General features: G+C 36.0%; 1 protein-coding gene across 1 annotated transcript in view; it reads left to right on the forward strand.

Moving 5' to 3' along the window:
- The window catches only part of LOC115890364, a 31,170-nt gene extending 25,646 nt beyond the window's left edge, over positions 1-5,524 (forward strand). Inside the window, exon 2 of the mRNA XM_030910572.1 lies at positions 5,148-5,524. Coding sequence (XP_030766432.1) covers positions 5,148-5,239 — 92 coding nt within the window. The 3' untranslated portion in view covers positions 5,240-5,524. The remainder of the gene's footprint in view (positions 1-5,147) is intronic.
- The last annotated feature ends 12,342 nt before the right edge of the window (positions 5,525-17,866 follow it).

Raw genomic sequence — 17,866 nt, forward strand, 5'->3', positions numbered from 1 at the left:
ACTAGAAATCGAAATGTGAATATAAATTTTAAAAACAAAAAACGATTTTAAAATGGCTGACAATCGGATACTTGTTAAGCGGATTTCAGTGTCCGACTTAATATGAACTACCAATATACCAATTCCGACCGGGTCTCCAACATTAGTCGTCTCACACGACCGAAGTCATCAAACCGGACGACCGGCAATCGTATTATGACGTATATAATTCCAACGTACGCCACGTAACCTCACTTTGCGTATCAGTGATTTGTGGATTTGCGCAACTATATTTTAGTTTTTGTTTTCTCCTTAAAAAAATGGGCAGCCACTTTTTTAAGCGTAATCTCACATGTCGGAGGAGGATGGAGCTAAAAAATGAAATTAAGATGCACCAGTGTAATACAGCATCTCTTCCGGATAAAAAGCATTTACGGGTGGAGGCAAGACATCACTACTACTATTATTATTTTGCAAAAACCTCGACCTCTTTCTGTAAAATGTAGATGAACGTCTAAATGCATTTTTAGTGTTTTTTTAGGCATAATAAAAAAATTAAGTTTGTTTACAAAAACTTTTTATTAGGTCATGTTCATGATGTTCATTAGGTCGCAAATGCTACTTAATGGTGTACGTCGTGCAAGCCAACGTGGGAACGACGTTGGGAAATTAATAAAAATGGTACGTTGTTATTTTGTACGTCGACAGATCGTTGTATTTACCGAGTATAGGCGGTATAACCTTATACAACCCTCAGACCTACCATCTTCTGGGGAAAAGGAGTAATAAAATACACCTAGCCGGCCGAGAACGTAGCACAAGGGAACTATCGTCGCAGTCCTCACTGTGCCATAGCCATCCCGTGCTACAGTTGCAGCCAAAACTGTGCGGCAGCGTAACCGCCACAGTTAAACCTTTTCACGCAGCTTACACACAGCAATGATGGAACATTCGAGTGGGACAAAATTATCGTCCGGAGGTAAAATACCCCTCAATCGGATCTCCGGGAGGGGGTGCCTACTCGAGCGTATCATCGGAGAAACAAAAAACATCAATGTTTCACGTTTGCGGCGTGGAACGTCCGCACTCTACTGGACAAGATAAATTCAAATCGACCAGAGAGAACAGCACTGGTCTCACAGGAACTCCACCGATTAAATATAGATGTTGCCGCTCTAAGCGAAACACGCTTTGCAGATGAAGGTAGTCTCACTGAGGAGCATTACACCTTCTTTTGGAAAGGTCATCCCGCAACACACAGGAGAATTCATGGTGTAGGCATTGCGATCAAAAACGAAATCGCCACCAAGTTAACAGAAGTACCTATTGGTGTCTCCGAACGTCTTATGACCCTAAGGTACCCCATATCAGACAAAACTTACGTCAACATCATTAGTGCCTACGCTCCCACCCTTGACGCTAAAATTGAAGATAAGGATAAATTTTACCAAGCTTTACAAAATGCCCTTCAACGAATTCCAAAGCACGAACGAATCATCTTGCTAGGCGACTTTAATGCCCGTGTAGGCAAACAACAGGAAATATGGCCTGACGTATTGGGAAAACATGGAATGGGAAACGCAAATAGCAATGGTGAACGCTTATTAACAACATGCGCAGAGTATAATCTTTGCATCACCAATACGTGGTTCATGTTGAAGGACAAGTTTAAAGGTACCTGGAAACATCCTAGATCAGGCCACTGGCATCAATTGGACCACATAATCGTTCGAAGGACGCATCTAAAAGATGTTAGGGCTCACAAAAGCTAGAGTAGATGCCGAATGCGGCACTGACCACCGACTTTTAATTTCAAAAATGAAAATCCAGTTAAAACCCAAACATCCACGCTGTAAAAAGCAAAACAACATGACCAGATTGAACGTACGGGGTCTAGAAAACAACAATACCGCCGACGCCCTCCGGGAAGCCATCAAAGAATCACTTCCACCGATAACTTCAATCTCAGTATTGGAAGCTGAACAAGGCTGGACACAATTAAGGGATGCGATTCATAAAACCAGCGAAGCAGTACTGGGAAAGTCGAACAAAAAGAAACAACCAGACTGGTTTGACGAAAATCAACCGCATATACAGGCTTTGTTGGAACAAAAGCATAGAGCATATCAAGCCGTCACTGCAAATCCACATAATCCAAGACTGGTAGACAACTTTAAAGTAGCCAACAACACGCTTCGAAGAGAACTGCGCCAAGTAAAGGATAACTGGTGGTCACAAAAAGCGAATCAGATTCAAGAGTACGCCACGCATCACGATTATCGTAAATTCTTCGAGGCTGTAAAAGAAGTATACGGCCCAACTAAGAAGGTAAGCTGCCCAATCATGGCTCAAAATGGCGAACTTCTAAAAGAGGAAGAACAAATTAGAAATCGCTGGAAAGAACATTACAGCCATATCCTTAACCAAGAAAACAACCCCAATATGGAAGCATTAAACACAATACCTCAGTATAACAGCCTCGATGTATTAGACATCCCAATAACAGAACAAGAAATAAAGACCTCCATAAAACAGCTTAAAAACAACAAATCAGCTGGCTGTGACGATATTCCGGCGGAAATCTATAAGTGTGCAAGTAAAGAACTTATTGGTCATCTTAAGGCTCTCTTTGATGTCGTATGGGAAAGCGGAGAGGTACCTCAGGATTTTCGCAATGCGAATATAGTGAATATATTTAAGAACAAAGGAAGTGCATCAGACTGCGGAAATTACCGGGAATTTCGCTATTGGCTATCGGCGGAAAAATTCTTGCAAAAATAATGTCAAACCGCCTGCACCCACATATAGAAAAAATTCTTCCAGAATCGCAAACGGGTTTTCGTACCAACCGCGGCACCGTCGATTCCATATTTTCCATCCGTCAACTACAGGAAAAAGTAAAGAGCAGCAGTCTAAACTTTATGTTGCATTCATCGATCTAACAAAGCCTTCGACTCTGTGAACAGAGATGCGCTTTGGGCAATTATGGAAAAGTTCGAAGTACCCAACAAATTTCTTACAGTGTGTAAAAGCCTCCATAACAACAACAAGTCAAGAGTGTCACATCATGGATCACTGAGCGACCCATTCCTAACAAATACAGGAGTTAGGCAGGGATGTGTCTTAGCGCCCCTCCTATTCAACATATTCATGGCAGCGCTCTCCATTATAGTGGACAGCAAACTGCAGGAGAGAGGATTGGGCATTAGATACAGATATGACGGCGGTCTGTTCAACATAAAAAGACTCAGGGCAAAAACACGTACAAAATTTATCACAGAACTTCAATACGCTGACGACTGCGCTCTAGTTGCAAACACGGTACAACAATTACAAGAAATGTTGAACACATATACCTGGGCATACGAGGCTTTGGGCCTTAAGCTGAACATCGGCAAAACTAAAATCATGTGCACTCCCCCGGAAGATCACAACAATGCTATAAAAATCGGAGAAGAACTATTCGAATATGTGGCGGAATTCAATTACCTTGGCAGTTTGATTTCGGAAAAGGCCAATATTGACTCTGAAATTCAGCACAGGATTAGTAGCGCCTCAAGAGCATTCTGGAAATTAAAAGACAGGGTTTTCTACAATCATGACTTGAGTACAAAAACAAAACTTGCAGTATACCGAGCAATTATAATCCCCACCATGATATATGGGAGCGAAACCTGGGTGCCTTACCGCCGACACATGAACGCATTGAACAAGTTGCAACAGAGACACCTTAGACAACTCTTAAGAGTCCGGTGGTTCCATCATGTCTCAAACGTATCGGTCCTTGAAAAATCTAACTGCGAGAGTATTGAAGTCATGGTCACAAAATCCCGCTTAAGATGGGCTGGTCACGTATGCAGAATGCAAGAAAACCGCATACCAAAATCTCTGCTTTACGGTGAGCTTGTGGACGGTAAGAGGAGGCCGGGTGGACAACTGAAAAGATACAAGGACATTTTCCACGAAAATTTAAAGGGAATTAACATGCAGAATGAGTGGGAAAAAGCAGCTCACAATAGAACTCAATGGAGAAGGGTTGTAAACTCAGTTAACAGCGGCAACCAAAAAGTAGAGAGGCAACAAAGCAATGAGATTTTTGAATGTCCGGAGTGCGGTAGGCAGATAACATCACGTATCGGGCTTTTCAGTCACAGAAAAGCTCATGAAAGAAAACGCCTTGCGTGACCATTTTCTTTATGTGTGTCGAATACTCGTCAGCGAGTAACGGCTGTATGTATGTATGTATTTACCGACTCGGATCCAACGACGTCGCTTTTAATAGGAAAGCGACGTCACAGGTCGCATCACCAGCACCCGACCTAAATTTGCACAAAGTCTGATGTCGCTTCAGGTCAGATTTAGTTCGAAGTCAGATAGATGCTACTTGGGTTGTGGAAAGAATAACCTATCATTCAAAAAAAAATCGTCCAAATCGGATAAGTGGTTTTGACAAAAACTAAACTTAAACTTTTGGTTATTTTTTTTGTGTTGCGTTAATTTATTGGGGAAGTGTAATAACACACGCGTGAGTTTTTGAAGTTATAACAAACTAGTGTGTTATAACTTCAAAGCCACACCATTTTATAGAAATTATTAAGCTTTATTCATGAATTACTAATTCAATTATTTATTTAAATTAACAATAACATTAAATGAAAATTATTTTTTTTGTAGATTCAGAAATTGTAAAACCTTGTATGCCTCCAGATGCTGTTCGTTCACTGCATGAAATAGACTCTGTCATTATAACGGCTCATTCTGGAACACTTACAGCACCTTGAATCTTTTTCGCAATCTCTATTTTATTGTGCTGGACTCTTCGATATATCCTTCCGCAACCGTTGCAGATCGCCATTCTCCGTGTCTTTTTAACGTTGTCATGTTCACTCCTGCATTTGTCAGTAATGTAGCGGATGATCTTCTCATACAATGGCTAGTGTATTGCTCAGGAAGTTCTAGGCCCAAGTACTTGCGGAAGATCTTCTGGAATCATTTGTCTTTAAAATCTGACTTGTTGGTTGATAATTCATTATTTTATCGTAAAAAAATCGCGATTTATCTAAATAACGTCTTAATGTCAGTGCTATTTATTATTTACAAAAAAAACTCAAATCTATTTTTGAAATTTAAAAAATTGTATATTAATGTATATTTCTTTTTTGTTTCAGATTTCTATCAATCAAGAAAAAGTTCCTGCATTCTCTCAGATAAAAATTCACAACCACAAGAATCCAGCAGTACCTCAAGCCAAAGCTGTTGAACCAGTACTCATCTAGATATTTTACCTCATACAACTCTAAAAGAGTACCCAAATAAGACTGTATATAGATAAAATTATAACATACGGCTTATAATGCCAAAGCCTTTAATTCCTTAATTTCTTAATTTATAAATAAATATTTATTAATTTTTCATTAAATAATGTTAACTTAAAGGTTTAGTTTTGTCATCGTTATTACCAAATATTTAGTTTTTTTTTTATTAAAAGAAAAACAATAAGAATTTTGTGAAATAGAAATAGCATTATTTGCTTATAGGAAGTTGAGAACGAAAATGTTATAGGCAATAAAATCTAGTCCTCTTTTTGTACATAGTTGTATAAAAAATTGTAAAATTTTGTATGTAGTTTAGGAGAAAAAATGTTTTGATATTAAAAAGTTTGAAATTTAATCTAGAATTTGTTTTTAATACACCTGTAGATATAAAGTAAATATTTTAAAAAAATATAGACCAATACTTTCGTTATTTAAAAAGCTAAAGGCTGAAAAAAGTTTAATTAAAGGAAAGATAATTTCTACAAAAAAAATCTATTTTTGTGTCAAAATAACATGAATAAAAAAACATAGAACTGTCACTGTCAGTTATTTTCTAATTGAAAAAACTATAAAGAATGTCCAACGGGTCAGACAAGATTTGACAGGCGGCATCCAAAAAATTACAGAAAATACAATTTATTTATGAATTAGAATAATAGACAACTGTAATAGAATTTTATAGATAACTGTCACTGTTATTAGGGTTTAGTTTTTGTACTATATGACGAAAAAAAAACGGCGTCAAAAACGGCAGAGGAATGACAAACGATGATAATTTTGGCGAGGTCATTTTCTAAAAATTTACATAAAACTATACTCAAAAATTAACACTAAATATACAAAGATTAAAAAGGGATAGAACGTTTCCAGACAAAAAACAAAAATTTCTTGAATTTTAAACTACACCATTTAAAAATTATATTTTTTACTCAATATAAAAATAAATTTCAATCTTTTTAGAGCTAGCTGGCAGTAAGTACCATTAAAAAATAAAGAGTAGATTGGACCAAATAACGACGTCTAGGGCTTGACCTCGTCAACATTATTATCGATTGTCATTCCCCAGCCGTCTTTGACGCCGTTTTTTTTTCGATTATACATTCATAAGAAAAAAACACTATTAAAATAATATTCTGATCTAAAGTTCATTATTCCTTATAAGGTGAATATGAATATTTTTATCTATTTAATGTTTTCTAACAAATATAACACATTTAGTGACTTATTCAATCTTTTTCTATATCTATATCTATATTTTTATGTATGGCTTATAAGGACATTCAACTTTGAACGTAAAAATTGTATTTTTTGGCAATTAGTATTCACGGTATCTTTCTATAAAGTTAGAGGTAATGTCGTTCCGTTTCCTGTAGTTATGAATAATTTATTGGGACTGAATATGACCAAAAAAAGTTCTAGAAAACAATGCTCATAATGATATGATTATTACATACATACATAATACAGTTAATGATACGATTGAAAATACATGAATATGCACCATTTATTACGTTTTACGTTAAATAATAGATACTCATAATTCTATTATTTCCATTTCACTAGTCCGAAAAAGTAGCAAAATAAGCGTTCGCCATTTAACGTTTTATGTAAAACTGGCTATGTATTTTTACACAAATATCCGTATTGTAGCACATTTTCAGACGACTTCTTTATTTTGATGGCCAAACATCAACAAAATATTTCTCGAAATAAATAAATAATATAAAATTCCGTAACAATACGGAAATAGATTGAATTTTTGTGATTACAGTGCTATATAACTTATATTGTTTTATAACAAATTTCTGGCTATTTCATGGCAAATGCTGAAGCTCTGCAAACCTTAATCAAGCCTTATTCAAAGCACGTGTGTTTGGAATTTTGGATGTGACTTAACACGATAGGATTGGGCTAAACCTGAGGCAGATTTCTGAAATATAATAAATTAAATATATACTAGCTTTTTCCCGCGACTACGTTCGCGTTACACCTCGAATCGTTCATAACTTAATTTAAATGATTGTTTATCTATAGATAGAGCTAGTGAGCCTTACAAAAATCCACTATTTAAACTATGATTTTAACAGTTTTATAGCTATTCGTATTTCATATGAAAGTTTGCAATTGTCGATTTCTGGGTATTATACAGGGCGAGTCTTGAATAAGTGCAAATATTATCAGGGCTGGTAGATCTCCAAAAAAAAACATATTTTCTTTTTACCGTTTTTCAAATAACATCAAAGTAATCGAGTTATTTTACTTTAAAAATTTTCAAAAAAATATTTTCTGCTTAAATTTTGAGAACCACTGGATCTTTTTGGGGTTTTCTGTCTGATAAATTTTATCTACTATCTATGTTGCCGTAATATCAATAAATTATGGATTTTAACTAAAAACTAAAAAAAGATCCAAAAAAATAATGGAGAAAAAAATCGTGTTGCTGGGGTCAAAATATACTACTGCTAAAAATATTTGCACTTATTTAAGACTCGCCCTGTATATCCTTTAAAAAAATCGATTTTGTTATTTTTGACTTATTACACATTTTTTACTTAAAATTTATAAAGAGGCATCAATAGGCCAATTTCTAGAGCATTTTTATTCTCTTTAAATATTATTATGTATTTAAAAAAATCCGAATGTTTTAGAACTCGAACCAAAATCGAATTTTTCCAAAACCTGAAAAAAAATCTCTCGAAAGTAATAAATAGTGAAATGACTATTACCCTCTATGGATAGAACCCTTATGGTCCCATGTAATCTGTATTACTAAAATAAATTGCTTTGACATATAAAGTTTTCAATTGAATATTTGAGGTTTTCAATTGTCGCTTTTCTTGATAGACTCCCCTGATTTATTATTATTTTTCAAAAGCATTAATATTCTCTTTATGCGTTATTTTTTATTCCTAGAAGGATAATTGAAGAAGAAATATTTCGTTATGATGTCACTAAATAAAACCTTGTATAAAATTTTATACTTCTAGATGTTATAGTAATGCATTTTCGTACAGCAAACTTCTATTCTACTCCCTAAGGGAATGAATTTCATAAATTTGCTATGTCCAGATAATTAACTCATGTGTTTTAAATGCTCCTTTGTGCAAATTTTTATGTGTATAATCCAGAGTTCACGAAGGTTTATATAAATCTTTACTAACTTTTGGTTGATACTCATTTGGTTAATGAATTTCAAAAATCTCTTCTAATTCTTTCTGTAGAATTTTATTCTTCTCGACCGATAGTAAGATAGTAAGTAGAGATAGTAAGGAATTTTTGCACTCTAACACTCTAAGAGGATGAATTTCCAAAAATCGCTTTGCGTAGCTAATTCAATAATCACTAATGTCATTTAAACGAACATTTGTGCTAATATTTATGTATCTAAAGCTGACGGTATTAACTGACCCCTATAATATCTAAAAACTTGATATATAATCTAACTCTTTGATCTAACTGACACCACTGACAATGACAAATAATTTATTTCTGAAGGTATTGTGTGTAGGTATTTTTTAGGTATGTTTTAGTATTTAGCCGTTTTACACAAAGAAATAGCAATTAAACAATATAAAAATACTTCATAACAAATCTAGACATATATACCTTTCATTTAAAAAAAGATTCATCAAGATTGGTTAAGCGGTTTCGGCGGGATGGATGTAACAAAAAAACCCTTTGAGCTTTTATATATGTATGGATTTCCTTCGGCCACACACCCGCTTTACCCGACCCCTTAGAGCGACCCGAACAGTACAGCCGGAATAGAGTTTCTTATATGTATATAATAAGTCTCTGATCTAATGAGTCTCAGTGAAGCAATGTAATCGATCCAGTATTAACACAGATGTATTCAAGAACGTGAGAACACCTTTTCAGTAAAAAATGTGATCAGTATATTCATACTTTACTTAAAGTAAAGCCTAGTTCTACTTCTGCTCATTTTGCCTCAACAATCAATACAAGCTGAAAAAATATACAAGTTAGATATTATGTCGCATAGGACTTTCAACCGAGAATTATCAAATATTTTTCTTGATTTAGGTAAGAACAATCTTCGGATTGTCAAGTGTTTTTAACAGGACACTGTCTCAATGAACACCTCAGTAGATTGAAGCTAAGAAACAACGATGAATGCAGATTCTGTGGGGAAAATGGGGAAACACCAGAACACCTCATCACTAAATGCACTGAGATGACAACCATTTCTCCCATAAACTTTGGTACGACCAATGACTAAAGAATCCAAGGACAAATAACACCTGAGAGCAAATTGTGACGATGTCACCAAACAGTGCCGTAGCACATATTTTTCTTAACCTAGCTGTTTGAAGCAATATTTATATTTTTTGATAATTGTTTTGACTACGCCTATGGTGTATCATCCTAATTAATTACGAAAAAAACGTATTAAAATGTTAACTAAAGGTACAAAACTAGTATCGACGCATAGCACATATCAAGTACATACAGATGTTAATTGAAATTGAAGAATAATTATCGAATTCAATAAGAAAACGCTAAAAAGTTGGAGTGGACTGTTTATTTACTTATGAAACGTAACTCCTGGCTCTTTTTTATCGCTGCTGTTTTTACACTTGAAAGCTGAACAACTAATCACCATTGTAATAAAGTTTCTACAAAGTTTACTACACACAAACTATTAAAAATCGCTAAAATTGTCGCTGGTGACCAAATGATGACCAAAGGTTTGCCACCAAAAGAAAGGTCTCTAAGGTCACAAATTCTGCTGCAGCCCGTATAGGGGCGTTACATGTCCTTATATTCTTTAGTCATTGGGTACGACTGATATCGCAGATGGAAACTAACTAACCTCTATAAAACCGTCTCAGATACTGGCTTTTGTCCAAGACCTGAGATTGTATGATAAGTTATAACTCGATAAAAAGGGACATAATAGATATGTAAGGTCGCGGTGATTAACACTCCACTTAATATGCTAATTCTAAATATTCCTCTTTAATTATTGACACCTTATTATTACGATTTTTGTGTTAACATCCTTATGTTAACACAAAAATCGTTTTTCATCTTTTTTATAATTAATCAATCTTACTACTTCAGTGAGACCAACAAACGAGGAAAAAAAATAAAAATATTCTCCAAAATTTCGAAAGAATATTTCTCAAAAATAAACCCAACCCAAACCCAAAAGTAATACTCTCGTATATTTTTGGCGCCAATTTTTTTTCAGTTTCCTTTAAATACCAGTTCCCAGCGGTGCTTATCTATTTTTAAATCCACCCTTGAAATTTTTAAAGTTTAAAGGGCGTCAAGCGAGTCTAGACCTTAGGAGAAGTACCATCTTTTCTCGTACCTTTAACCATTCGATAATGAACAGTTTTATGATGCCGTGGCGGAGTACTATTTCTGGCAGGGACAGGTGTGCCGAGACACTCGGCCTTTTCGGCTCGGTCGGTACCGCCTACCTACTCGATCAGCTGTTCAGGTGGCTGCTAGCTAGAACAGCCAGCATGTGAAGGGTTTCGAGTTCTCTACATCTTCGGAGAGTTTAAATCCGAATTTCGGAGCCCTAGACGAGACAAAAAATAGTGTAAAAATGTGAACCAATCAGATTAATTTAAAGTAAAACATGTTTCTAGTCTAAAATATGTCGAAATCTGACACAATTCTTCCGTACAGGGTGTTTAATGACATGCTAATATTTAAGGGGGTGATTCTTGGACCTATTCTAAGAAAAAAAAAACTGGCGCCGGGAGGCAAGTATAGCCGCCCATACTAAAATATGTTAATAAAAAGTTGGTAGGCAGTTCCTTTAGTTTCAAAGTGAAGAAATTTTTGCAATTTTGGTCCGCGGTTTTTTCCACTATCCGCCACTTGGGGTCGCGTCCGATGGGAGTTTGGAGTTCTCCACACGAATATTTTTTCAAAAACCGACTACGGAAACACGGACTATCTCCAAAACTGCGACTTTGACTGATTTTGATGTTATTACAAATTTTGTTGCAAATATTATTCCTAATCTTAAATTGAAAACCGCGTTTCGCTAGCTACTGTAATTTTGGAGTTACGATTTTTTAAATTTTAACCCCCCTCCATACCTCCCTTACCAACCCCCTTACCCCCACCAAAACTAACAATGGCCAGATTCTCGGGTGCCACAGAAATTTTGTGCCAAATTTGGTTAAAATCGGTTTAGCGGTTTTGAGTTATCGTGTTACAGACGGACGAATGGACAGACGGACAGACGGACAGACGGACGAACGGACAGACGGACGAACGGACAGACGGACAGACGGACGAACAGGACAGAGACGGACAGACGGACAGACGGACAGACGGACAGACGGACGGACAGACGGACAGACGGACAGACGGACAGACGGACAGACTGGACAGACGGACAGACGGACAGACGGGCAGACGAACCGAACGGACAGAAGGACAGGGACAGAAGGACAGAGGACAGACGGACAGACGGACGGACAGAACAACAGACGGACAGACGGACAGACGGACAGATTCGGACAGACGGACGCCAGACGGACAGACGGACAGACGGATAGACGGATAGACGGATGAACGGATAGACGGACAGACGGACAGACGGACAGACGGACAGACGGACGAACGGACAGACGGACAGACGGACGAACGGACAGACGGACAGACGGACAGACGGACAGACTTGGACAGACGGACAGACGGACACAGATCGGACAGACGGACAGACGGACAGAACGGACGAACGGACAGACTGGACAGACGGACAGACGGACAGACGGACAGACGGACAGACGGACAGACGGACAGACGGACAGACGGACAGACGGACAGACGGACAGACGGTCCAGACGGACGAACGGACAGACACCATAAAAATATTTTGTATTTAGGTCATTTATGACCCAAATAACCATTTTGAGTAAAATTAAAAACTTCTTTTTGCCGATCTTAATAGCCTACCATACTGTTGGTATGTTAGGCTAAAAACTTCAGATGCATATATGTATGTCTAAACATCTTAAACATCTTATTGCTTAATTTCCTTCCAGCCGATGCAAAAATGATTTCCGAACAGTCATCCCATCATATTTTCAGCGCTTTGACCCTGAAATAAACTGACTTTATTTTTTTAAACAAAAACTATGCACCGGAAAAAAAATCCAGAGATAAAAAAGTTTAGAAATGATTGGAGATTTTGAAAATAATTTTTATTTTAAGAGAAGTCAGTGGTGTACCACTTTTTTCTCCAAAAATATTCTATATAAAACCAGTATGGACGGCTCTGGTTGAAATAAATAAAATTCTTCGTGCATTAATAAAGGTATTTTGATGCATAGAAGATGTGTATCAGGTTTCATAAAGATATTTGTAATAAAATCAGATTTATTATGAAAAAAAAAATATTAAAACTTACAACCCTGAATCGTAAATTAAGATGTTTAGGACATATATTCATATGAAGTTTTTCTTGCAGAATAGGTCCACAAATTATACCCATAAATATTAGCATTACTAAGGAACACCCTGTATATTAAAATCCATTAATAGATGTATGTGGTCCCGATTCCTCCTTAGCGGCTGAAATATTATGGAGCGCAGTTTAAATTTCAAGATCCGGAACTACTGAACTTCTGTGCGCAAGTAACAATTGTTAAAGTGCCTAAATTAGAGTAAAAGTGAAGAAACATATATTATTTTACTGAAAATGAGATAGATTTATCAGTAACAACAGTCACTTTTGAGACCGTGCCCTAGTTCCCATGAACTGAATTAGAATGAATATTCCTTATTAATTTTAGTAGTTCCCCATATAGTCCCCCCCTCCCCATATATTATTTAATCTACGACAATGTCATTATGACATGTTGACATTGCCATTTGAATGTCCATTATGAGCTTTCATAATAGCACTAGTGCTATTATGAATTCACAAACTCACACGCAAATTTTAAAATAAAGAAACAAGCAAAAAAGTACCTAAATACGTTTATTTATTGTAAACATTAATTATAATATCAGTACAATTGGTTAAAATTAATTCCAGACGATGACAGGTGAGTTGAATTTTTAGAAAGTAAATTTATTTCCTGAGTGCTAGAACTTGTTGAAGACCCATCATTGCCACAAATGTTACCCAAAAATATGACATTTTTCTTATTTTCTTTGGAATTTTCTATATAGCTCTCTGCCACTGTGTTAGAGCGCCAACCACCATGTCTTTTAACAGTTAATAAATCCACTCCTGAATCTGCAAGCAACAACGCAGACGATCTACGGCAACAATGTCCAGTGTATTGTTGTGCATTTGGAAGAATGCTATTTTATACGGTATTTTCCCTAAATTATTAATACCAACGGGTTGCTTAATACATTTTCCATTTCTGTACCCCACAAAAAATCGAGTGTGCTCTGTGTTGCTTGGCCGCATAGCTATATATCTTCGAACCATTTCCACCATATTTATTCCTTCAACATTCCCTCTCGTTATAAGAAAATCTCGTGATATCTTTGTTTTCGTAAATGGAATAATGACATGAATGCATTGTCCTTTCATCTTTAACATTTTGCAGCTGCAGATTTGTCAAATCGATACGCCGGCAGGCTTCCCGCAAGTCCCACTATCAATGAAACTTTTGTCAAGAAGTACAGTTTTTATCATCGGCTTCCAACAAAAAACGAGTTATGTCTTCTTTTCTTAAAATTCTCGATTTTTTTGACCGAAATCCTTCGATTTTCTTTTTTAGAAATGCAATTAAATGGACGTACTTACTAATATCTGTATTTTCTTCACTGATATAACTGAACGTAGCATGTAATAATATACCCAGTGATGAAGCCTTCCTATGTTTTTGAAAGATGTCCAAAATATGCGAGGAGAACCTTTTCGTTACTACTATTCTTGATTCTTTACCCTTTTCACCAATCTTCAAGTTTTACATGGAAGCTTGCTCGTATGTTTGTCTTGATTTTTCTGGAAGTAGGAATCGACAACGTTTGGCGCAATGCCTTCAATAATCCGAAGGGACACTTTCAGAATCAAGAATCATCATATTAATATTATTTTTTGCTTTTGCTAAAATTGAACGTTTAACACAAAAATTGAACATCAATAATTGAGTTGTCAAAGTCAAAATGGAAACAATCAACAAGCACCAAACACAACCAAAGTGGGAACCTGATAATTTTTGAATTTTAATTTTTATAAGGATATCTCTGGTATTTTAAATTAAATCAGATCTGTTTGGATCGTCACTCGTGTCGCGTCGTAGATTAAATTTTGAATGATACACGTTCGATGCGAACTTTTTAATAAAACTTGTGTAACTAAGCCACTACTTAACGTTACACGCGTTTCATTATGATGTATTTAACTTGTATCATTAATAACTATAATGTTATCATTGTAATGTTAGATAACGATTTATTGGTCGTTTTTTAACTATGTGAAATTTTCCCGCCAAAAATGTATGACATTCCAACCAAAATAGATTATTTTATTTACCTTCATCCGCTGGCGAACGCCACCCTCTATAAGCCAATGAACCAGAGACATCCATCATCAATTTGATCCAGCCAGATGCGCAGATTCCATATCCGTCCGATCTTACCTTCTGTTTTAAATTTAGAAACACCCCCTCACGATCCCATGGCTCTCCCTAAAGGGATGCTCTACCTACCCTCGTTCTGTATCCCGTTTCTATTTCCTTTAATTTCTTTTTTCTGGTAGAGGGGACAGCATCAGCCGAAAAAATATTCGAGTATACATATTACTTTTAAATTTTTATGGGTGGGCCTCTGAAAACTTACAATGGCTATAATTTTTAAACCAAAAAAGATATCAAAAAAAATACCGTTTCTATGATATTGAAGGGGAATACATATGACGTAATTTTTGAACCACCCCAACCTACCCCTTAGGCGGACCCCTACTCACTTGAAAATCTTAAATGGCAACACTCCACGTGTGGAGACTTTTTGGAAAGCCCATGAAAAATGCTAAACGATGATCGTAAAGTTTTTAGGGTAAAATTGAAAAACTACCCCGTACACAAAAAATTATGTGGACATTAATGAAAAAAGGGATTTTTTCACCATAAGTTACAGATTGGGGCCCAGCTAAATGAGGCAAATGAGGTATTTTTCAAACCACCCCGTCCCACCCCTTGGTGCCACCCCCTCACTTCTAATCTCATCAATGTCATTTTGAAACCATTGCCATTTTGAAGCTAAAAATAAAAAATGTAGATAATAAAAAAGGCAATACAAAGATGTTTGACTAATCGTTCAGCCTAATTTTGCGATAACGCAAATTCTTCCTTATCATCTATTTTTTTACTTTCAACAAACAGGAATCTTAAAACGGCATATCTTTGCGTTTTTGCACTGTTTTCTATCGATTTTCAATCGTTTGCAAACTTGGTGGTATGTTAAACTTTTATTTGAAAGAAAAATGGTTTATACTGTGGAAAAAAGAATTCAAATATTTTTCTTTATGGTGCTAAAGATATGTGCTATTTGAGAACGGCCCGTGCTTTCAATGAGAGAAATCCAGACAAAAACGTAAGTCACGTTTATGTTAGAGATTTGATTCTAAAGTTTCAAGAAACTGGATCGGTAAAAATAAAAAAGGGCAGGGCCCAGGGTACTGAATGAAGAAATGCAGATGGAAGTTATTGGTAAGGCATGAATCACAGGTATACCTCAAACATCTGTCAGAAGAGTATTGAAAATGCACAAATTCCATCTCTACAAAATGAAGATTCTGCAGGAACTTGGCGACGATGATCAAGATAGAAGGATTCAGTTCTGTGAACTAATGACGGAGGATATTCGAAGGGAACCTTCACTCACTAAAAATATTTGTTTTAATGATGAGTGCTCGATTTTTTTAAACGGAAATGTGAATAAGCAGAACTGCAGATACTGGAGCGATAAGAATCCGCATATTGTTGTTGAAGGACACATCCAACATCCCCAAAGGCTCAATGTTTGGTGCGGAATACTAGGAGATAAAGTTATAGGTCTATTTTTTATTGACGGAAATTTGACTAGTGATGCTTATGAGGAAATGCTGAACAATTTGATAGAGCCAGCCATTGTAAATGAGGATGTAAATCAAAGAGATTTGGAAGGAAATTTAACTCTTAATGAAGACCTCATACACTTTCAGCAAGATGGAGCCCCTCCGCATTATTCTATTGTCACAAGTCGATGGTTGGACAGATATTATCCAAGGCAATGGATTGGCAGAAGGGGTCCAATCGAATAGCCGCCAAGGTCACCTGATCTCATTCCTTTAGACTTTTCCTTGTGGGGTTATACTAAATCCATAGTCTACAAGACAAAACCAGGTTCGTTGCAAGAATTGCGGCAGAGGATAACTGAACCATGTCGAAATGTTCCGAGAGAGACTTTCCAAAAAGTGAGAGAAGAATTTAAAAATCGTTTGTATTTTTGTATGGGAACCAAACGGCAGTCATTTTGAGCAATTGTTAAAATAAATTACTATTTTAAATTTCTTTGAAATTGTCACACCTACATTTCTTATCACTATTTACCAGTAATTAAGTTGAAGTCTGTATGACCATCGTTTAGCAATTTCAATTAGCTTTCCAGAGAAGTGTCACAAGTGGGGTATCGCTATCTTGAGATTAGAAGCGAGGGCGTGGCACCTAGGGGTGGGTCGGGGTGATTTGAAAAATACCTCATTTGCCTCATTTAGCGGGGTCCTTATTTGTAACGTATGCTGAAAAAATCTCTTTTTTCATTAATGTCCACCTAATTTTTCGTGTAAGGGGTAGTTTTTCAATTTCACCATAAAAACTTTATGATCATCGTTTAGCAATTTTCATGGGCTTTCCAAAAAGGCGCCACAAGTGGGGTGTTGCCATTTAAGATTTACAAGTGAGTAGGGGTGCCGCCTAAGGGGTAGGTCGGGGTGGTTCAAAAAATACGTCATATGTATTCCCCCTCGATATTATAGAAACAGTATTTTTTATTTTTTTGATATCTTTTTTGGTTTAAGAATTATAGCCATTGTAAGTTTTCAGTGGCCCACCCTGTATAGAAAATATATCAAAATGTTGTTATATTTAATTTAGATTATAATTGTAGACTTTGGTAATAGAATTATTAAAAATACAGGAAATGTTCTAATATCAAAACTATACTAAGAAGGGGTCAAAAAATTCCGAAAAAAGCTACACGTAATTTATAAACGCCCCCTTATGATCCAAAAATATATTTCTAGAAAATTTTTATTAAAGTTCAGAAGTAAATTCGCATGGCGATGTTGGTTTTCGCGCCAAAAATTCGGCGTATTAAATTCACAAAACCTCTGCAGGTGCTCATCTCTTTCAGTACACTTGCAAAAACCTTAAGAAGGGCACTATGCAGGCCTTTGTCCTTTACTGAACCGTATCTCGACAGGTAAGAAAATAAATAGACACCTTTAAATCTTGTTTTTATGGGTCACAGTTTAATCTTGTATGAAAATAGAATGTAGAAGGGATTTTTGGAGTAATAAAAGAACTGTATGGTAGTTATTTGATATAACTTAAATTATACCAGGACTATAAAATAAG

The sequence above is a fragment of the Sitophilus oryzae genome, unplaced genomic scaffold, assembly GCF_002938485.1.
Source record: "Sitophilus oryzae breed Bouriz unplaced genomic scaffold, Soryzae_2.0 scaffold_863_pilon_pilon, whole genome shotgun sequence".
NCBI classification, from domain to species: Eukaryota; Metazoa; Arthropoda; class Insecta; order Coleoptera; family Curculionidae; genus Sitophilus; species Sitophilus oryzae.